Source organism: Anser brachyrhynchus, assembly GCF_964034855.1.
Source record: "Anser brachyrhynchus genome assembly, chromosome: 3".
Lineage (NCBI taxonomy): Eukaryota > Metazoa > Chordata > Aves > Anseriformes > Anatidae > Anser > Anser brachyrhynchus.
In genome coordinates, this window is record NC_137696.1 from 65,855,477 (window position 1) to 65,879,068 (window position 23,592).

Sequence of the window (23,592 nt, forward strand, 5' to 3'; positions counted from 1 at the left end):
GAATAATTTTTTTGAACATGTGCTACCAGATTTCATAAAAGAGTTGCTGACTGAAAAGATATGAAGTATTTGCCTGTGATGGAAATCTGCTGAATTTAATTTTGTTGGTTATTCTTCTTTTCTGAGAATGTCTTTCCATGGTTTAAGCTTAATCGGTAGAGTGATCTACTTGGTGTGCATAAAGATTTTCCCAGATTTAGACAAACCTTTAGCTGTATATATCAACATAAACTGCACATAAAACCCTAAAAGATGCTGGTATTTATTTAACTCTTGAGGAGTAATTAGTCTTGCCTGTTGTATCACTGTGACCTTTCTGAAGACAAGCAATAGCTAACACAGTGACCTTGGTGATTCTCAGGGCAAGGAACTTTCATGATCCATTACCGGCTTATCGGATCTTTTTTAACCATACTGCTCCGCTTTTTGTCTATTGTTTGCTGAATGACACATCACTCGATTAATCATCTTGGTTAAAGCACATTTACCATTCTACTAAAGCTGATATAAACTACAAAAAATGAATGACTGTTCATTTGTCTCACTTCAGTTATGAAAAACTAATGTTTTTCAGCAAAAAAATAATATCCTGCCTACTTTTTTATTCTTTCTGCATATACCTTATTTCATAAATTCAGACAAGCAAAGAACTTAGGATTTTTTTTTTCAGTTGACCTAATGTCACTAATGACCGTAGAGAGGAGACAGAACGGGGGCAAGTGCCCCAGAAAAAAATTGTGCAACATTCAAATTAAAAAGTCTCTTCCTTTCACTCTTTCTCTTCTTTTCACATCTATTTTTGAACATTTTAGAATGAGACATTTGAGAAACATAGGATATAAGACCCACAATAAGAGAACACTATGACTGAGTAGGGCTTGTGGACTAATCCTGTATCTCACAGCTCAGATTGGTAATTCAGTCAGTTATCAGATTTAAACAACTTTTACTGCTGTAACCCTATTTCTCTTTTGGTGGAGAGGACTGGTAATGGAGGAGATGGTGAAGGTAGGTTGCTATGCTTTTCATAGCCGTGTCATTTTCTATAGCCATAGGAATCGGGGGTAGACAACTTTTTTTTTTTTTTTTTAAATTAAAAACAGATCTGTCTCTTCTCTGAAAAACTCAAAAATTTCTAAGACTTCATTACTTGACTTTAGCAAATGAATGGTCTTCTGCGCAGGTATAAGACCCTTTATTTCTCAAGTGAAAATCCATCAAGCTGCATACTTCTGAAAAGAAAAAAAGTCACATTTTGCACTTGCTCTGTAAAAGCAGCATGCAGATGTTGGCAGGTAAATTCTCTATTCACTGGGCCCACTTTCGCCGCAGGTGGCAGTTCCGGCTGAACTGTGCCACACAGGGTTCCAGCATCTCCACCCTCTATCCATGAGGAGGGGTGGCCACTGGAAGGAAACATGGAAGGTGGAGATTCAGAAATGGCAGTGAGGCTTGAGGACAGATGTGTAAGAGAAGAGCTCCTTAGACTGGAAGTCTGAGGATGGGGTAGGAAATAGGATGAGGAATGAATGTACTGGATGGCAAAAGACATTGCTGACAAGGGTTGGCTGAGATGAAAAGACAAAGGTTTGCAGGAGATAGGAATGGATATGCTAGGAATGGATAGGAATATCTATGGAGAAAAAGGAGATATACGTGGGCCCACTGAGGTGAGCTCCAAACAAGAGAGCCTGGGAGAGCTGAGGCTCAATACAATGCTGAGGACATTTCCCTATCCCAACCAATGCTGATTCACAGAGGGGGCAAAAAGCTGACGGCCATCTCTTACTATTTACTCCGTTAGCTCAACTGTCCAAGGTGGATGTGGAGAACTGAAATGACCATAAATGATGCTGATAGCATGTGTTGGGTTCAGTAAATTAACAGAGGGTAGATTTCTGTATTTTTCCATTAAGCATCTGGAAAATTCTGTGTAGATGATAGGTTAAAAGGATCTCATTTAAATAGTGAATCACAATTTCTACACAAAAGGGAACCAAATGAAGGTTATGCAGTGGTGGCATTTCCCAACCTTGCCTTTAGAGCCTTCAGATTTTTTATTTTTTTTTAATATCATTTTTCTGGGTGTCATAAATAGTAAATAGAAAGGCTGACAAGAACTTCAAATGTTTCCCTCAGCTCCATTAAAATGATGAACAGTTCCCAAATTAATCTAGTATTCTAAGCAATTCAAATACAAAAAGGCATGCACTCAATATAGCAGCTGCAGCAAATTTTCAGAGTATGAAAATGCTCAGTTTAAGATTGTTCTGCAGCTCTCCACACCAAAAAGAGTCTGCTACAGGATCACAAAGATTCAAATTGTATACTGATAATAATTACCAACTGCCATCCTGAAGAAAAAGGAAGAGGAAGAGGGGTCCACAGTGTGACTCCCTACCTTGCTACCCTATGCTAAGTGGTGTTTTTTTTTCTCAGGGGGTAACTCTACAGAAGGGGGAGAGCAGAGCTCCTAGCATGAGCTGCAACACCACAGCCAGGACAGGGCCACCATTCTAACTCTCATTTTAAATTCATTAGATCTGCATGGTTTATTTTTCAACTTAAATTTTGAGATGTGAGGTTTCTTATTGAGTATATTGAGTTTATGTTATTTAAGTGAGACTCAAGGCTAGCACACTCAGTATCAACTTGCAGGTTTATTGTCATAGACTCATAGAATCATTTGGGTTGGAAAAGACCTCTAAGATCATCTGGTCCAACCATTAACCTAGCACTGGACATAGTCATAAGACCATGAAGACCGTCTTGGAGGCACCTCTGACTGCAGAATGTCAGGGAAGGAACAAGCCTGAGCGTAAGACAGCAGTTTCAAAAAGCTGCAGTGTTTATCCATCAAAAATCAGGGTTCATCCATTACCTGGGAGGCCTCTTCTGTCTCTCCTGCCATATACCTTGCATGGTACATCTCATCATCACTTTCTGTGTTAAAGCTGGTCATCAGAAACAAAGCTGGCTACTTTATACCCTACAGAGCTTGTTCAGCCTTCTGCTCAGCCCCAGGACATGTCACGGGTTTTCATTGCCCTTGGACCATGGAAATCAATTTTAATGGGTAGAATATTTGAAGGAGAAGAATTCTGCATGGCAGACTCTCAAGTGAGCCTTTCCCCTATGCGATTTTATTTCATAAAATGTTTAATAACATACCTAAATATTTCCCTACTTAACAATAGTTGCTTGAATTCTTCAGACCTATGTTTGTTTAAAACAGAGAAAGTGATATCCCTGCTAGTGGCTAGTGGCTTATGTCCAGGCATCCTCGTGAAATGAGCTCACAGGTGCTCTGAAAGCTGCAGGAAAGTACTAGCATTATCACTTTGTCACAATTGGGAATAACATATATTTGTTACTGATTTTTGGGAAAAAGCAAACAATGTTAAATGCTGGGCTTTGCTATGCATTGTTTTCAATTGCAGCTGGTTCATCTGAAATGGCATCTTTCCACTAGTTAATATTTATTGTCTTTAGCAACACATCAAACTTCCCAAATCACCAATTAGGTTAAAAAGTCAGAGAGATGCTTTTTTCTGTGAGTTTTTATTTTTATTTTTTAAGACATCTGCCACAAAACTGATACAATCATATTGTCCAGTTTACAAGTACCAGTAAAAGGCAAGTAATGGATTTACTCCTTAAGAAAGGCTCAGTACATTGTGAAGGCAGCTCTGCCTCTCATTCTGATGATGAAGACTGCACATCACTTTGACAGGCAGGCTACTAATTTCCCACTTTGAATGACCATACTCATTGAATACTTGAGTTTGTGGCTTAAACAGAGAATCAGGCTCATTTTTCATTTGAATATGCAGGTGGCTAACTGACAAAAAAAGATTGTGTAAACCTCAAGTTCCTTCATTTTTTGGCAGCGCCAACTGTTTTCAAATCTCCAAAGATCTCAATGCTTCTTTTCCTGTCAGTGGAAGCTAAGGGGTGAGTGGCATCCTGAAAAATCAAGCTGTTATTTAGGTACCTAAGAATGAACTTGAACTGCAATTTTTTGCACCTCCTTCCTGCAAATGTTGCCTTAGCCATGTTTTGCATGTGGGATACAACTCAGATGTCTTAAATACATGGGACAGGCTGATAAAAATCTCATCAACAATGCCAAAATCACATATAGTCAGACATTTTATAACCTGTAATCGTTACTAATAAAATCTTAGGACAGAGTATCAATAATCACAGGGAAGAAAAAAGAAAGCCAACTTTTTTTAGCCAAGACTATTTTTTTTTAATGGAACATATTAGATTTTAAGTTCATGTTGTTTCTTTCATAATGAGAACTTTTTTTTTTCATTTTTACTAATCAGAAAAAGTATATGCTGCTTTACATCTCATAAAAGATCTTTATTTCAGGCACAAAATTTGTTTTCAACTCTTTTTTGAATAACAAACTTCAGAGTGTATCAGCATTTACTGATGCCTAAAAACAATTCCAGAAGCATGTGCTCAGTTTTTAAAACAATGTAATTATACAGAAGCATCGTTATTTCCAGAATATTTTAAATAGGCTGTGACTACCTATGTCTACCAAAAGTGGCATGGCAATTCTTGGTTTCAGTGAAATTTCAGTCTTGAATTGGTATTTCCAATACCACTTGCTGAGTTGGTATTTTCAGACATGAAATCAATTCTCCTCTCTCTCCCTTCTAATGTTATTTTTAGCAGGATTCAGCCTAATAATTAGAAGGCAGTTTTTTTCCATATTTTTTCACAGTCCATCGCCTTTTAGTAATTTATAGGAAACTACTTAGAAGTTGCTGCTGGCTTAATTTTTTAAGAAGTAACTGAAATTTATGATTAACATTAAAATATTTAAAATTCTTAAACTGAAATATTTACATGGAGAGAAAGCAGCTAAGGGAAATCAGGCTAGTGTTTAAAATAACACAATGTTCATACAGATAGAAAGGTTAGCATTGAAATATAACCCTTAAGATTTAAAATTTTACAAATTAGAACAGCCTTTACAAAGGTAATCTATTTTTTTCTTCCTAAAATCATACAAGACTAGCACTGAAAAAAAGCTACGGTATAATAATAACATTATTACTGTGAGATTTTTACATACAGGAATGGTCTTAGTCATTATTAAAGCTGCTTTTTACAATCATAGCTCATGAAAAATGCAATTATTTTTTTAATCTACATAAACGAACAAAAAAAACTAGAATTATTATTTGGTATTAAAATGTTACTTTCTGTGGCTTCTAAAAGATCACTTCCATGCACTGCAATGCTCATTAGTGAAGGTTATTAAATACTACATTAATGTGCATATAGCGATACATGATCTCATTATGGCTTTACCTGACCCAGTAAAAGTGTCAAGCGATCCATCTCCAGTTGTTGTTGTTGTTTCGTTGCTGTTCATGGGCTCTGTTTTGACTGCAAGAAGAGACACTACATAGAAGAATAAGTAGACATGAGATTTTACTTCTAAATTTATACTGGAGTCCTCATGCCTGTCTCACTAGTGGTAGTCCAGATATAATAAGCATGTGGTGCAACAGCTTCGACCTTTGCTCTACCACTGCACTGAGACACTCTACCATTGCTACCATCTGGAATGGCCATGCATCTGTATAGCTTTTTATCTGTGCACTCGGCTATCTACTGGCTTTAGCAACTGAAATATCTTCTGGGGTGATTTCAACCTAAATCTAATTGATTCCAACAATTCCCTAAGAGTAGCAGAGAGGAAGGAAACATTAGCTGTCAAGGGATATAGCACATCACAAAAATAGTTTTGCCTGATGAGTGAAACAATAATAATACAGTTTCATGCTCATATGGAAGCAAATTACTTTCACAGTGCCAGCATTCTGCCTTCTCCTTCACCTTTTTCACTATCTGTGGGATTTTATTTATTTATTTGTTTTGAGCTAGGTCACCAGCAAGCAATTTTCCATAAAAGAAGAGTGAAGTTTAAAAGAAAAGAAGTAAAAGAACTACAGTGGGGCACAAATGACAGCTGTAACAAGTCAGCTTCTAATTCAGAGGTTACCAAACATTTGGGTCCACTATAAACTCAAAATATTTCTTAGAGATAATCACGCAGTCCTACCATCCAAGCCATAACTGAAGGCACCACAGCGGCAATCCAGATTTTATAGTTTAACATGTTACCTACACAGACCATTTAGCATGGATTTTTGCAATGGAGTTTGGGAACCACTGACTGATGTGGTAAGAAACAGCAGTGCAGAATATGCTGCTACTTTTAATAGATATTTGACTGGCAAATGTCAAAAACACTAACATCGGCAAACCCCAGCGTTACCACAGTCGCCTTGTGACGATCAGTTAGGCATGTGTGAACATTTATCAGACATATCAGGGGCCTGCTTATAGATCACAGCACTGATCACAGCCCAGGCATGCGGAGTGCAGTGGCGATGAGGACCTGTACGTGCCACTGCCACAGTCATGTGCCAGGCACTGGAACTGGAAAGACACAACCTGGGGTCTGTGGAGAAGCCTTTGCTGTGACAACCAGGCTGGCTGAGCCCCTCAGCAGATGTAACATATCCTGATCAAAAGCATTTTCTGCCAGCTAGCTACCTGACCCCTCCAAGGGATGTCAGCTAAGCCATCAACATCACTGCACCCTCATTTGACTTCATGGGCAAGCCTGAGGTTGGGGGAGTTTAAATAACAAACAACAAAGCAAAACAAAAACTGGCAAAGATTACATAAAATGAACAAAGTCATTTGTAACTGTTCCCATTTCTCTATTTAAGTGTGAAAGGTACTTTTATTTTCATCAATAAAATCAATAAAATATGTAGCAGGAAAAAGCTTAGGGGTCATTTGCTACAAAATAACAATCACTCCGCTGAACCTCAGGCCTTTCTGATTACTAAATACAGATGTCTGCCTATACCTCAGAAGGAGAATGTCAAACCATAGTATGTGGAAAAGTTTTTTATTTTCCCCTCTGAAGATCTTTGGTCATATGTTACTTTATAAGCTGCATGTCTCTTTTCTCTTCAGAGTGCAGACATTTACCTACATGAAAAAAAACTACTTTTCAGCACCTTTAACTCTTTCTGTTCAAGCAGGTATTGCAGTATTGCCCATACTGAGCTACAAACCTATGTCTAGTATTGCATCCAGAAGAACACTTCGGTTTGCACCTAACCATTTTCTTTAACCAAAGCTTCAGTAACAAACTGAAGTGTTTACTACAGTTTTGTCTATTTCTGGTTAATGCCAGCTGCAGTGCACTTCCATCAGCACAAACATTCACCAACTTTTTCTCTCCCTGTCAAGCAGAAAATGATCTAAAACAAAAGAAACCCTCTCATGTACTTAACTCGAGGGAAAAAAAAAAAAAGCATATTGTCACTGTGTTTTGTTGAAAAATACTTGTAGCAATTATTTTTTTATGTGCTTGATTTTAAACAGTTCTACTTTGTTACATTCAGATTTTATCACAGTAAGGAATTCATCAAGGTCTTTCCTCAGTGTAGCTAGACATTTGGACTAATACTTTTTTTTTTTTTTAAGTTGCATGTCATTAAAACAAGAGGGTGAAAAAGCACTACGCTAACTAAAAAAAAAAAAGAAAAAAAAAAAAGAACAATTCTAACATCAGACAAAGCAAACAAACAAAAACTTTAAAGCTGAAATCAAAACAAGCTGACACCAAATCAAAACACAAAATCATCCATAGGTTTCCTGACACATGTGAGATAAAGTGTGGTTGTAATACTACTAAGGCAACTGCTCTAGACATAGTGCAAAGATCACGAGTTTGAGCCATCATTGTGAGTGAATACTTAAAAGAGTATAAATTTAATATTCTGATGTGTTCATTTTTATTTATTTATTTTTTAAGTGTGGATTAAGTTTGGATTGTTTTAAGTACTGAAAGAGCAAAAATAAAATGAAAAGTGTTCTCAAGCATCTGAGTGTTGCTAACAGTGAAGACTGCAGATGCTAACAGAGGAGAGCTACCATGATGGTCAGGGCTGGGGCACATGATGTACAAGGACTGACAGAAGAAGCTGTGGTTGTTCAGTCCTAAGTAGAGAAGGCTGATGGGAAAACTAATTGCTAGCCTTCAGCTACCTAATGAGAAAGTGCAAAGAAAATGAAGAATAAAGGCATGCTCTTCCGTGAATGTGTCCTGTGAATGGAGTGGAGGCAACTGACACAGGGGAACAATCCAATTAGATGTAAGACATTCTTCACCATGAAAGTAGTCAGGCCCTGGGACAGTGCCCAGAGTGGCTGTGGCACCTCCACCCTCAGAGATACTCAGCACTGGACTGGACGCTGCCATGAGTCCTACTCAGAGTAGGACTTGGCCCTGCTGACCTCCAGGGATTTCTCCCAAACCTAATTACTTCTAAAGTAACCCCGACTACTACTCCAAACAGACAGTAATTTCTACAATATAAGTTCTTTATTTGATGAAGAAACTTAACAGGTCAACATGCCTTTTACTCTGACTTTTACAACCTCTTTTTTTTTCCTAAAGAACCTCTCTGTGTTAAGGACTGAGAATGTACACGGAGTTTTAGGGGCAGGAGATGCTACTACTATGCCCAAAGCTGGACAAGCACATGCAATAGGTAGAAGGTAATATTAGAGCAAACAAGTGTGACTACAGGCTCATCTTCTTCCGATTTTTTTTCTGTTGTTTAGCCAATGAGCTATGAAAGTTGTACAGAGGGCAGCAGCCAAATGCAGCACTTCTCTTGTGGTGGCTGGCAGCTGCCTGGCAAGCTGAGGCTCAGCTTAGAGCTGTGCCAGGTCTGGAGGGCAGGAGATAGGGCCCAGTTTGGGCAGAACATCTGAGATGAAGGATGGAGATGGCAGGCACATGGAAGCAGCCAAATAAAGGCAGCCAGGGAAAACCTATAGCATATACACCTCATGAAGGGACAGGTTACGGCACATGCAAAACTCCACACAGTTTAAGCACATATCCCGTAATGACAGATATATTAAAAAGTACAGATGTATGAAAAAGCACAGATACAGAACAAATTGGGCTCACCAGGACATATTCAAGCACAGATCTAAACATGCTACTGCCTTTGGAAAATTTAATTTCAGTTTGTACCAAAGCTGAAGTGCCCTCAGTAATGCAAGTAGTTTCATACTACATTTCCCCACTGTTATTAATTACTAGTTAAATTATTACCTTCTATATTTATCTCAACATACTGAATAGTTAACTGAGGTGACAGACTAAATTAGCCTTCCTTAAACTTAAATTCCTTAAACTTAAATTCAGCAGGAACATTCACATGGAACCATTTATTCTAATGTAAAATATTATTTTGTGCTTGTCTGATTTATCTGTCTATTTATCTATCTTTTATTTATTGTTAACTCTGACTTGCAAATGGCAATCTATTCCTATTGTTTTTCAGAATGAAACTTTTTAAGATCTTCCTAAATTTAGTCCAAACCGTCACAGCTTAAGCACCTGTGTAATGGCTTATAGAGAGTCACAGTGATGAACATTTACACCTGTGATTAATCCCATATGTACTGTGACAATGACACATATATAATTATTATTAATCATTGTATCTCATAACAATTAATAACACATGGGAGAGGAAACTCCTAAATGAAAACAACATCTTGGAAAATTTGGCCAAACGTTTGTGAGACACATGTGGCAAGTTACATGCAGTAGCACAATCAGTACTACATTCCACATTCAGTGGAAAATCTGTTGGTCTGACTTACAGAAATGCTGAGAATTAGCCCTTCCCGGCATGTTCACCACACGGGGCTCTCCCAGGCTCTCAGTGCATCTATGCAGTTAAGCTAATTTTAAGTTTACTAAAATTCTCCTTGCTCTTTGAATGTCTTTCAAAGTACAGTAAGATAACTATATATTGCAACTTCCCTCCAGTTTTCTGGCTGTGGGAATAGCCTCTTGGGAAAGGGTGGAAAAAACAACATGGAAACGTTCAAACCAGAGAACAAAAGAACAGAGCAAACCAAGAGAAGTTACACAGCAGTCACAGAGACACCACCACACACATGCACTGTACCAGGATCTCTCATACTTGTTGCAGAGGAGGGAGTACTGCAACTCAGCAACCAGTCTGCAGTATTTAAAACTGTCATGTTGTCTCCTGAGGACAGGAATGGTACAATGGTTCATTGTCCGAATGTCTGTTCAGTGTACATGAATATTCTTCAATGCAAGTAAGTGTTTTTGCTCTTTGAGCCAAGTCTTTTAACTGCACTGTATTGTTTTTATGAGCATTATTTTAACCAGTTTATTTATTAAAGTATAATATAGGGGCATATATTTATTACTGTTCTTTAATGGTATGCTTGAAGTTTTCCCTTCTATTTAAGCTGGAATATGGATTCTATTAAAAATAAATAAATAGGTTGAACCTTAATGGTTCAGCTTTTTTTTTTTTTTTTTTTGTAGGGCTCTATTCCCTTCATATGCATATTCACTTTTTACTGAGATTTACAGATATATATATAAATATATTTAAAATAGGGATAAGTAAATAAAATGTTTTACATCATGGCCAGAAAGAACAAACTACAAAGGTCTTTTTGGTGCCAGCTGTTAAACTACAGCCATGTATAAGCTCCAAAAAAGCAGACTGAAACTCCAGCTGGACTTGTATCCATGGTGTCACTCTCGTGAACGGTAATGGGGCCAGGACTCCAGCTCAGAATGTGGTACCCTTCCTCCTACTCCTCCGTCTCAGCTATGGAAGAATCTATTATCTGAAAATATTGGAACATCAGTATTGTATCTGCACAGCAGTGCTGTGTCTACAGTAATAGATACAGCAATAATAAACAGTAAGTTTTGAGGGAAACCTAAAAATCTCTTTATGACAAATGTTCATTCCAAGAAATAGAATTAGCAAGTTCATCATAAAATAAAAATTACCTAAGCCAGCAGTAGTGACAATTTTGATGCACTTCTTTCAACAGAGTTTGAAAATAAATCTACATGGGTATAGTTTAGGGCATAACAGTAAATTATTGTTTAGCAATGAAGTATGAAGCAGAAAATGCAATATATGTCAAGTTACCAACAGGTATAACCAAGCCTTTAAGACCTGGTACAACTGTACAATAATTTTCTTAGTTTCACATTTGCATAGTTCTGCCTCTTATTTCAATTGGTGGAAATTGGAGAAATAGGGATTAGTAGATTTACACTGGTATGACTGGAATTTTTTAAATATTTCTTTCTGGGTTTATAAGCGGGTTTATACTCATCATTGAAATAACGTTAAAAATGCATATGACTAAAAGCTAGCCCAAACTTTCTATGCACCAGAAATGTTTTACACTTACCTCCTGTTCCATTTGTTGTAACTGATGTACTACTGAGATTAGGTTTATCCAGTTTGGAACTACCTGGTGCATCGCTGCTTCCAACAAGATTATGAGGACTTGCTAGATCTTGCATTTCCATAGACCTGTTAAATAAGGTGATGGTATTTATATATATTGTGGTACTACCTATAATAATCTACTTTTTGTAAAAAAGCATTTTTACATGGAAAATTTTTAATGTAGCTAGATTAACAAATCAATACCTGTTCCTGTGAGTTGTTGTTTTTTACTAAACCTAAGAAAGTAGCAAATAATTTGTTGTGAACAGCAACACCAGTATTACCCACTTTTCCTCCAACTATTATGAAGTAAAAGACACAGGCTTACAAAACTGCTCAAAGAGCTTGTATAAGATGTACATAAGGCAGTGCATATATATATATATGTAAATATATGTATGCTTGCACACATGCAAGGATGGATGGCTAGATGGATAAATGTATGTAAGTATGTATTTCTTAGAAGAAAACAGAGAAATTAAGTAAAAAATCAGTCATTGCAGAGCAAATCAGAATAAGAACTTCTGCCTCCCGTTATCTGTGTTCTAACCACCAGTAGTCACTCAATTCATACTAAATCATAGTAACAGAACACACAGGTAAATTAACAGGCCTTTTCCATACATCTGAAAGTTTCTTCACTCTTAAAAATGCATATATTCTTACTAGTTTACTTGATATTTTTTCTTCTGAGTCGTTTCTAGGAGACTCGAAAACTTTCAATAAAAAACAATGATGTAGATATAGACCACAATGGATTCCAGTGTCAGAGTTGTACTGAGGGACTGTGGATGGCTTTCATTCAGTGACAACAGATCTGCCTTTCTCAGACAAAGCAGACAAGGAGTGTTTCTTGTTAGACTGGTAATAACAATCTAATTTGCAGTGTGTGCTTGCCTTTTCCTTGCTTCAGTTATAAATTAATTACTGAGATTTTTTTCCCCAAAGAAGCCTTTTTTCTATGTATAAGCAAAGTTGCCAGCCCATCTGCAACAGGAGAACCATTTACCATATGTATACTACAAAGGCCAACAGAAAGATTGTCTTACACAGCTGTAAAGACCAAATGAATTGTAGAAGGCTGAAATGACTAAAAAGAGAACAGTTTTGATAGTTCAATAAGCACAACTGCTCCTGTATCTTCATATTATGGCCAGGAAGAGCAGTGGCCAACTGCATATGCAACACCCAGCATCCTAATTATTTATTGCAAGTTTCATTTTGAAACTGTCTTCTGTACTCCACACATCCTCTTCTGGGAAAAACAAAATAAAACAAAACAAAATAAAATCAATAAATCAATTAAACAAACAAAACTCACCATATTTCCATAAAATATGGGTCTGCTGTCTGAATATATATATATATATAATTTTTTTTTCCTCCAAGATATGAAAAATATCCAGAATGACAATGTTTTCCATTTTGTGCTCCCAGTTCAGCTGAAATCCTGGGTCATTCACTTTGCCTCTCATTACATTCATTTACTCCAAGACACAAATCACAGAATCACAGAATGGTTAGGGTTGGAATGCACCTTAAAGACCATCTAGTTCCCACCCCCCTGTCATAGGCAGGGACACCTCCGACTACACCAGGTTTTTCAAAGCCCCATCCAGCCTGGCCTTGAGCACTTCCAGGGTTGGGGCAATCCATAGATTCTCTGAACAACCTGTGCCAGGTCCTCATCACCCTCTGAGTGAAGAATTAATTCCTTATCTCTAATCTATATCTAACCCCTTTCAGTTTAAAGACATTCCCCCTTGTCCTATCACTACACTCCCTGACAAAGAGTCCCTCCCCAGCTTTCCTGTAGGCCCCCTTCAGGTACTGGAAGTCTGCAATGAGGTCTCCCTAGAGTCTTCTCTTCTTCTCCAGGCTGAACAACCCAACTCCCTCAGCATGTCTTCACAGGAGAGGTGTTCCAGCCTTTGGATCAACCTCATAGCCCTCCTCTAGACTCATTCTAATACATCCATGTCCTTCTTGTGCATGAGTCCCAGAGCTGAATACAGTACTCCAAGTTGGGTCTCACGAGAGCAGAGCAGAGGGGGAGAATCAACTCCCTTGCCTTGCTGACCATGCTGCTTTTGATGCAGCCCAGGATACAGTTGGCTTTCTGGGCTGCAAATGCATGTTGCTGGCTCATATTGAGCTTTTCATCTGCCAGTACTCCCAAGTCCTTCTCCTCAGATCTACTCTCAATCCATTCTCTGCCCAGGCTGTATTTGTGCTTGGGATTGCCCCAGCCCAGGTACAGGACCTTGCACTTGGCCTTATTGAACTTCATGACGTTTGTACAGGCCCAACTCTCTCGCCTGTCCAGGGTCCAGGTTTAGAGCTTTTGAGTCCTGAGTATCTTCTAGTTTAGGAAATACTACATCTCAGCTGGGAAAGTGCACCAAGGTCTTATCCAAAGCCAGGCAAAAAAATCTCATTTACTCCAATAAATGCTTGAATCCTGCCTGAGATGCACCACTATACTGTTGGCAGGGCAGTCTTCCCAACAGCAGCCTGGATGAGCCAGGGTAAGCTGATATTGCAGAAGGTCATGCATCAGCAGGTAGGAATTTTATTGCAATATTCACGGAAATGCAAAGGCATAAACTGAGATTTGAACTGCTTTGACCCAAATTTCATCATCTAATTGTATATACATTTCCACACATCTGTCAGCAGTGCATTATATTTATTGTCTACTGGAAATGTGATCAGTGTTAGATGAAATAAAATGAACTCAAGTGGTTTACTATTCCGTCAGTTTTTGTTTAGTAGTTTCTGTACAAGGATAGCAGCTAAAGGTTAAAAAAAGTATGTGAGTTTCCATCTTGTATGTATTTAAGGGAGCAGGAGAATGCTACACAAAATAAACAATGTGTGTTTCATTGCATATACAGTTTAATACTCCCCACGTGTTCACTTAGCAGTTAAAGTGTCATGATTTCCTGTTCAAGTACAATCAGCCCAGAGATCCCTAATGAGCAGTTCTAACTTGAAAAGTTCACATGTATTTTTTTCTTGTTTAGCATGAAAACTACAATAATTTATTTTCAGACAGGTATTTATCATGGCCACAAATTTAAATGCTTCAGCTACATTTTCATAACCAAAATCATTGATTTACCCAGATACTGTATGTAAGAACTATCCATCTTAAGCACTCTTCACACTTCAATCAATCAGATTTTATTAATCAGAAAACTAAGTCCACTGGTTTTCATTTGCTTATCAAAGAACATACACCAGTTTTATAAAAGGAAATAGTTTTTGTCCCACACCAGTATGAAACCTTTTATGCAGAAAAGTATAGTGTCTTATATTTGTTTTCTACGGTCAGCATCTAGCAAAAGGCAGATAGATGTCCACACAGGGCAAGTTCATTAATTAACACTATTTTTAAAATAGTATATTTACAAATACACATTTTATTTAGATGAGTAAAATACATCTTGCACTTGCAGTCTATTGAGGAAAAAAGAAAAAAGAAAAAAGAAAAAAGAAAAGAAAAAAGAAAAAAAAGAAAAAAAAAGAAAAAAGAAAAAAGAAAAAAGAAAAAAAAGAAAAAAGAAAAAAGAAAAAAGAAAAGGATTTCCAAAACACTAAAAGGCTTCACAAAACCACTTGTATACATTTATGCTTATCCTGGGTGCTCTACCCTGTGTGAACAAGTAAGGGGATTATTTTAATATATCTCTATGTGATATATTTATTCAAGTGCACATTGCCTTCTGTGTAACAGATGTCATTCAATTCACCTTTCTGGTTGCATTTAGTTTACCTTTAGCCTAAAAAGTTCTCGAGAAGATGTAATAGACCTACTCAAATCTTACATTTTCATTGAATGAAGGATTCAGGAAAAATGTTTAATAAAATGGATGAAATAATTCCAACATCTTGAATTCATTTTGTCAAACTAAATGTTTATCAGAGTCCTGCTTTCACTAACTTAATCAGAAGCAGGTTTGGGTTCAGTACGTGTTTTCCTGAACTAAAAAAGAGAAAAGAAAAAAAAAATAAAGAGTGATCTCTGAAGGATCAATTAATACTTGTAATTTTATGCTTTTATGTATTAAATATATATATATATTTTAGTAGAGGCAGTGTGTTTCAATTAAAGAAAATAATAATAAAGCCCATTGTTAAAGCTGCTTTAAAAAATACATTGTATACCTTTTTTTCTTTTTTTTCCTTCTTCTCTGCCAGGAATTTAACTGTTTGAGCTTTAGTTTTCCCACTCTTTAACTGTCTAAGGCTACTTTTCAGAGTAATTAAGTAAAACGTTAAATTGTATAAAAAGAAATATTTTGGAAGGAAATGTTTTTGCAAGATGTTTTAAATTCCTCATCTGTTTGTTTGAAGACTGCTAACAGGACTCCAAGCTTCTGAGCAAAAACCTGAAATCTGGCAAGATGGATTTGTCTTTTATTCTGCTTTGGCTGCGCTTTAAGTCTTTGAAAATTGGTATTTGCACATGTTTAGTGGATCATTTCAGAGGCTTACTGGAAAAGTCTCTAAACCACCCCTTTTGCACAGAACAGCCTCCCAGACAGACCCCTGTGGGCTTCAACTCCAACCTGAACAGGGACAACCGCAACAAATGGAAGTTGTTTGCATCTGTGTATGAATACTGGCTTGCCATGTTAGAGCACATTTTGTTCCTTGGCATGAAGTGGTATCTTTTCAATGGTTAACCTATGTTCTGTAGTGGGTTAAGGAACAGCATCCAAGGAAATAAATTTTCCCACCTGTCTTTTCAATGGCTGCTAAACAGAACCTGTGATGCATCTTGCTCCACTGAAGAGTACAGCTGACCATCATAATCTAAACTAGCATAGGAAGCTTTCAGCATGGATAATTATGGTTGCTCAACTTAACAGTTCCATTTCTGTATAGTTTCTATATAGTTTTATAACAAGTTCAAGCCTTGCTTCTAGGGTTCTGTTTTTAAAACTCTCACCTCTCTCTTTTCCCCCTTCCCCCATTACAATCACATTTACGTTAGTACACTGCTTTTCTTTGGCAGAATTAAAATCTATTTCTAAAAATTCTGAGTTGTTACAACACTGTTATCTGTTTGCATTTCCAATTAAAATATAATAAACATGTAGGAAGAGCTGGGTTCTTCCACAACTAAAAAATTAATTGATTATTCATGAATTCTACAAGTAGATCATATTTAGATTTTTTTAATGGCATAATTTTTCAAATGCAAAATATATAAAATATTTTTACTATATTTCAAACTAATAACTTTGAAAGTATGAAATCATTTATCAAAGAGCTATAGAAGAAAAAATATTTTAATGTGAAAACAAAGTGTTTTACATCCTAAATGAGTATTTTACAAATCCAAACTAAAAGTGAATTGAAAGGACTATTTAAGATTAAATAACTGATTAAATAACTGTATATAGTTTCTATATTAACCAGAACAAAAGGCATTTAAAAGTATTTTTCATTTCAAAATTCTTTAAAAGGAATTTTTCTACATAATTTTCTTTAGCAGAACCTTTACTAAATTTCACTGTCGCAAAATGTACCCCACTGTTGGGGGCAGAAGGAGAAGGGTCGTTTTCCCTTTTTTCTTACATCCCTCCTGTTGTAACTCCACTTACATATCCATATGTTCTCACAGAAACCTGGAGCCTTCTCCAATTAAGATGTCAGCTACCTTGGAGCTTCTAAAATTAAACAAAAAGGGCATTTCCCTTTATTTAACTTTAACTTATAGAGCAATATGAATATTGAGTAACAGATCTGTTCAGACTCAGCTAAATCTGTTTCCTACTGCTGTCAGCTCAACTCTCTGACCAACTATACAGTTTTGAAGACAAGTGAGCTGTTGTTATTTCCATTCCCCATAGATTTTTTTTTTTCCCCAGGTCTTCCAGCCATGTTCTGAACATGTCTCATAAGCATATCTCTCTTCCACATTCAGTCTGAGCTAGCTCCTACAAGCCTTTCACCCTGACAACAAATCAGAATGCATACACATACACAAATGTCAGTTCAACAAAATTTATGTAAAATCTGCAACAGAGATTAAAATAATCAATAACAACAGGTATATTTTTTAATATATACAGAACTGTATCATAACATTTCTAATTATTATACTAACACTAAAATACAGATTAATATTGTCTTTTCCAGGTGCTTTTACTTTGTGTATGGCACTTTTGCCACTGTAAAAGGTAAGGAAGAAACAGAAAAACTGATGAGATAAATTTGCTCCACTGGGGTGACTGTCTCTCTTGTTTTCTCAGGCTCATCAAAGCCTGCTTTGTATCTTCTCAAGCTCAAGAGATGGCCAAAATACCACATCTCTTGCTATTCTAGGCACAATCTCACAAAAGCATACAAGTTCTGGGAGTCTGCCAGAGAGTTAAAAACAAATAATGCTGCCGGACACTAGCAAGAGCTCCTTTCCACTCTCCTTAAGGCCTCGTTTCTTAATGTGTAAAGTGATCTGATACAGTGCTAAGAAGCAGTGAAAAATGTCATGTTATAGGGATATAACCAGCAAATGTTCTTCAGAGTTTTATTTTATTGCCTTTTTTTTTTTCTTTCTTTCTTTTTTTTAACAATCCAGAAAATAAGTGCTAAACTTTTTGCAACCATTTGGGGATGGAAGGTGGATTCTAGCTATATAATTTCTATTTCTCATGGTCTGGCAATTAGGATTTCAACTTCCATATTAAAAAGATAAGAGGAAGAAGCAAATGAATGCCACAACATTGATATTCTGAAAAATACTCTGTCAATCTGCAACCAATGTCAGATAAAGGGTATCACAGGTAGGAATTTTCAGTGAAACGAAGAACAACATTAGCATTTCTACCATGTCAATAAATACCACCTAGTTAATATATAATAAAAATACCATGGGGTTCGGCTTCATACAATTTTAACAGTACAATAAAGACTGTACTAGAGTTCTTATGACCATGGATGATTCATTGCATACTTGAATATTATCATGCACTTACACAGTGCATGAGTTCAAGCTCACAAGAAAATAACCTCTACCCAGGCATTGCAGTAACAGCACTGCAGAGAGGATCCTTCTAGTACAGAGACAATAAGTTGAAGAAAAATCAGAACTACTCAATTTTGTTTTATAGTTTTATAGCTTTTTAGATCTCAACAATACTGCTTATCTTGCAGGGGATGGGACTCCGCTGGTGATCCTTTGGGGCATAAAGTGGCGCTGGCTGTGATCGTATCTCAATTTTCTTTCATGCCTATTGTCTTTCTCTTGGCTATTTAAGCTCTAATTCTAGGAGGAAAAAAAAAAAAGAAATGAAAGAAAAAAAAAAAACACTCATGTAGACAGTATTACTTTACAGGAGATGTCTGCCAGGCAGTCAATGTCAGTGCTTAGGCTGCACTTGGTGCAGAGGGCTCAGATGAGACTGTGAGCAAACAGGTTCAGTGACAAAGGCCAGCATTGTAGTGTGCCTCTGGACAACACTTACAGCTAGATAAAAAGTATTTTTCTTTTAACAGCACTGCCACTTCTTCCCCAGCCCCCCTGCCCAATTCCCTAGTCACAATTCTGCTCTTACCCTCCATTTTTGGCTCTGAGCCATTCTGGGATTCTGTGTTTCCTTACAGCCAGGTGTCAGGTATTTTTTGTCTTCATTACATCCATGCTCCCTTCTTTTCTCAACATGTTCTCAAACACCAAAGGCCATATCTTTTGTTAGTCTAGGATATGGCTTTTGCTATAGTAATAAGAAGATACCGTTTTACCAAAAGGAGTATATGGATATCTTCTCAGTGGGTCTAGTGAAAAAAATATGACTAAACAATATGAAAAACAACTGCTTCCAAATTCAAGTTTTCTTTTGCTGGAGAAGAAACACTGCTACTTTCTTATTCTGTTTGAGGAATAAACTGAAGGTGAAAAGGTTAGATTTATTCTGGTGATGTCTAAACACACTAATGAGTTTAGAAGGCTCAGATTTTTGTGCTACATAATTGCTGAAAACTATTATTTGCTTGAGAGTCAGAAACACTATGGTCTCTCTGGTTCTTGATTGACTGAGACATTTTACTTCATTTTAATGTCATTTAATGTGGTTTCCAGCAAACCACAGAAAACTGTCTGTTCTGGTGCAATTGAGTTGGCCACAAATCCACAGAAAATTATTTTTTCACTCCCCTCTGACTTTGCTGGGGATCAACAACATTTTCTTGACACAATTAATAGAAAATGCAAAATTAACTTTGATTTCCACTTGTGGATAAAGCATACAATAATTTCTAGGAAATGCTTCTGGTTTCTCCTATTGGGCATGGTGTCCATTTGTCCAATGCCAAAAAAGTATTAAAATAAATACATAAAAATTGAGACAACTCTGCAGCACAAAAAAAAACCAAAACACACACACACAAAAAAAAAAAACAAAACCAAAAAAAACAGCAGTTTACTAAATTATTTACTTCAGCATAAACTTCCAGCTCACCCTCTCTGTGCTCAAGAGGTTTCTTCAGTTATACAACACAGGTCTACACTAACCACTAACAAAAACAGGGAGACTGTCATTAAAAAGATTTTCCCTGACAACCTTTTCCCTGTGTGGCTCCCCTCCCCTCCACCTCCCCAGTCTGCAGTCTGAGATTTGTTTGATTTGATGAAAGCAGATGATAGCTTTATATGGGAAACTCTTATATTCTGCTGCAATAAATGGATGGTCACAAACAAAAAAAAAGAAAAGCTACGTTGACTGATACCTTCTAGACAGCTGGATCCAAGACTTTGAGATTTCTTTTGTGGGTTGTGATGGGCACAGGTTTGTTATGATACATTTTTAGTTCAGGGTATTCGCTCCAGGCTCTGAAGGAAGTATCTGTCAAGAGGTAATGTGGCATCTGAACAGATATTTCCTATTTTCTCCTTGAAAAAGGTAGATGGTAGGAGAAAATCTAACTCTAGGATCCAGGCAGAGAACACCTCAACTGGTAGTCAGAGTGAACCAGAGGCTGTTCTCTGGCTTATGGCTACCTGAGGAGGAGTAGCTGAGAGAAGGGTAAGGAGATAAACTTTCTTGGTCTGCATAAAACCTGGCCCACCATGGACCCCATGGTACCTACAGCCCTAACAATTTCATGGCACGAATGCTCCCTTGTCACAGCCCTGGCTCACGCCTGGACGTTTAACACCCTGCCGTGAGCTTTGCCATACAGTCCACAGGCTGGGTTACGAACTTCTAGTCCCAGTGTGAACAGAAAATACAGGAAGGTACATGGGAGGTTAAACCCATGTTTAACCTACTGCTTAAAAAAAAGGTGACTGAAGTAGTTTTTGAAGTCATTATGTGGGCATTTAAGTAAATCAAAAGCGATAATGACACTGCAGTTCCACAGGGAGCTGTCAAATATTGAACTTACATGAAATACAGACTACCAGTTTACAGATACGTAAGGTCTAAATACCGGTCTTTGGATCACAGGGACACATTTTCAAAGAGCAGTTCACCCAGCAGCTCCCTTTCGCACTTCTGATCACTTCCAGATGTGATCAGCACTTACGGACCCTGTGGTTCTTACGACATGATGATCTGTGTCATAAACAAATAACAAACACTTCTGTGGAGATGGCTAACACACAACCAACAAGCCTGCGGCCTTCTCTCCCACACTACAACTTCTGTAGCACAACTGGTCAGGGGAACTTCGGCTTTTCCTGCATCTCCAGCAGGTGACCTGACCCAGAGGAACAGGCAACCACCTGGACAACTGGAGGATCTCGCTGAGTCTTTATTTGGTGCTTTTAAGTCTCATTTGGGCAAAAAAGACATTTCTTACATATACAGACTAAAGCGCACTTAGACAACTGACGATTAGCTCTGCCAACTACTAGCCTGTTGCAAATCTGTCTTTTGTTAGAAATGGCCTTTGAAGTCACCCAGCTCACTGCATATAATTTCAAAACATCTCAGGGAAAACACACAGCACCATCCTTCATTGCATAACAGCATGACTTTAACTGGAACAGTGAGACGACCGTCTGGGTCCAGATATCAGTTCCTGGTATGTATCTACATTATTAATTGCAACATAACAACAGTGCCAACTTTAGTCATGTACCACAATATTTAAGCAAGCCTAAAATTGGGAAATCATGGATGAGAGACCTGTTAAAATTTCTGGGAATTTTGCTGTTGGCTTCAGTGGAGCCTGGACTGCACGATATAAACATTAGCTCACGTTTTCATAACAAGACAGCAGAGGGTTAGTTGTGTCTCTGACTCCCTGAATTGAAATGTCTGTTACATTTCAAACTAGTGGTTGAAACACGTGGTTCTTTGTCAGGGATTGCCCAAGGGAAAGAAGGTCTTTCAGGTGTGCAGTATTGTACCTAATTTCAACGTAATTTCATTAGCCACCAGTACAGGGGCCTGCAAGAGCTCCATCCATCTCCAGAAAGAATGAGTTATGATCGTTGACTAAGAGTTGTCAAAAACATATCACTTTCACACTCAATTCAAACTTTATATTTTAATGCAAACATTCTGAATCTTCTCTCATTTTTTTTTTTGGTAAAGATAAAATACAGACAGCTACTGGCAAGCAAGCTTAACATGGGAAACATTAGCATGTCTCACTTTTAACAGTGAAGTTCCCCTTAAAAGTTAAACCTGATCTGAACCTTGGCTCCCAAGACAAAAATTCTGTAGCTTACTTCATGTGGAGCACATTATGTTTGGCTCTAAAACAGTTTGTGTCAAAAGCAATTATTTCTCTTCTCTAATTGCAGTCACAATAATGTTCTATGTTTAGAATATGAAATAAGCATATGCAACTTTCTGACTGCCCGATGCTTTAACTGCTTTACCGTTTAATCATTGCTATTAAGTAATAAGGTGTAGCTATGGGTAACTATTCTGGATAGCAAGGTACATTGAATGCATTGCACGCATCCCTTTTCAATTTGTCCTGATAGATGATGTCCTGATAAATATACTCACGCTGGTTACTCTTTACAAATGATATTGAATGATTACATTTAATTTTGCTTCACTATTTGATTTCCCTAAGTCATTTTATAATTTTATAATGTAAGACCTAAAGAACATACACAGTTTTTATGTACCTTTTTTAATTTGGGTAGAATTACACAATCACAGAATCACAGAATCGTAGGGATTGTAAGGGACCTCCAGAGATCATTGGGTTCAACCCCCCTGCCAAAGCAGGTTCCCTAGAGCAGGTTGCATAGGTAGGCGTCCGTAGAAGTTGGTGATTTTTCTAAGAGTCAATAAATACATGTAGCTGAGGACTCTAGGGCATAATCCCTTCTGAATTATCCCCTGAAGCTGTAAGGAGTGGCAGGTACAGATGCAAAATGGGAACCCTCCAGTCTCAGCTCAGACTGGATTCTGACAAGTGAGCTGCAGTAGGGGACACCTGCCTGTCCATGCAGACAGAGGGCAAAGGCAAGGACAAGCACTGGCTCCAGCTACTCCATATCCCATGCCCCACCCTTACCCCCTCCCCCCTCCCCACCCCCGAACCAAAAACCAGCATGTCTGATGCAAACTGTAAAAGGTTTGCTGGTTTGCCTGTACTTTATACCTCTGTCTGCTAAAAGCCCAATTTACACCAAATGGTTTGACCTCAGTATGACTTCTGACATACCATCCTGCCTTTAAAAATCATAATATACCCACTTCTGTCAAAGTTCGAGGGAAAAAAAGGGTAGGATGAAACAAACTCTGTGGTGTTGTTGGTTTTTAAGGTCATGCACATCTATACTGCAGACTTCCTGGGGCTAAGACTGTAATGTTACCACACTTAGCACAGATTGCCCAGTGGTTAAGGACTGGATTAGCAATACAGGGCACGCGACTAGGAGACATTAATAACAACATGATTGCGTTTTATATGTTTTGTTTCTCAGTAAATTTTAAAATATTACTGTTGTGAAACATAGTATAATAATTAAACCCTAAAGGGAATGAGTATGCTTTTCTAGTACTATTTTGAGAAAGACTTGAAAAGCACTACATTATTTGAGAACACAAAGTTTTTTCCATTGAATTTAATATATATAATTAGAAGGGAAATAAGATAAAACCCTGAAATAACATAAGAATAAAAGGTGATCTTATGTCTAGTCACCTGCCAATTACTTCTACAATGAAAAGCAAGTAAAATAAATACAAAATTTTAAACATTAAAGTCTTAGAGATACAGTTGTAAATTTAAA

The 23,592-nt window shown here is 37.4% G+C and overlaps 1 protein-coding gene across 5 annotated transcripts in view; it reads right to left on the reverse strand.

Moving 5' to 3' along the window:
- EYA4 (EYA transcriptional coactivator and phosphatase 4) overlaps positions 1-23,592 on the reverse strand; it is a 154,455-nt gene that overhangs the window by 39,316 nt on the left and 91,547 nt on the right. For 3 of the 5 annotated variants that reach the window (XM_080583817.1, XM_080583816.1, XM_080583814.1), the window contains exons 4-5: positions 11,335-11,459; positions 5,335-5,427 (exon numbers count right to left, since the gene is read on the reverse strand). In XM_080583817.1, the coding sequence (XP_080439943.1) occupies positions 5,335-5,427; positions 11,335-11,459 (218 nt within the window). Of the gene's footprint in view, positions 1-5,334; positions 5,428-10,064; positions 10,134-11,334; positions 11,460-23,592 lie in introns of all 5 variants that reach the window. The other 2 variants (XM_080583813.1, XM_080583815.1) reach the window with 2 other exon arrangements.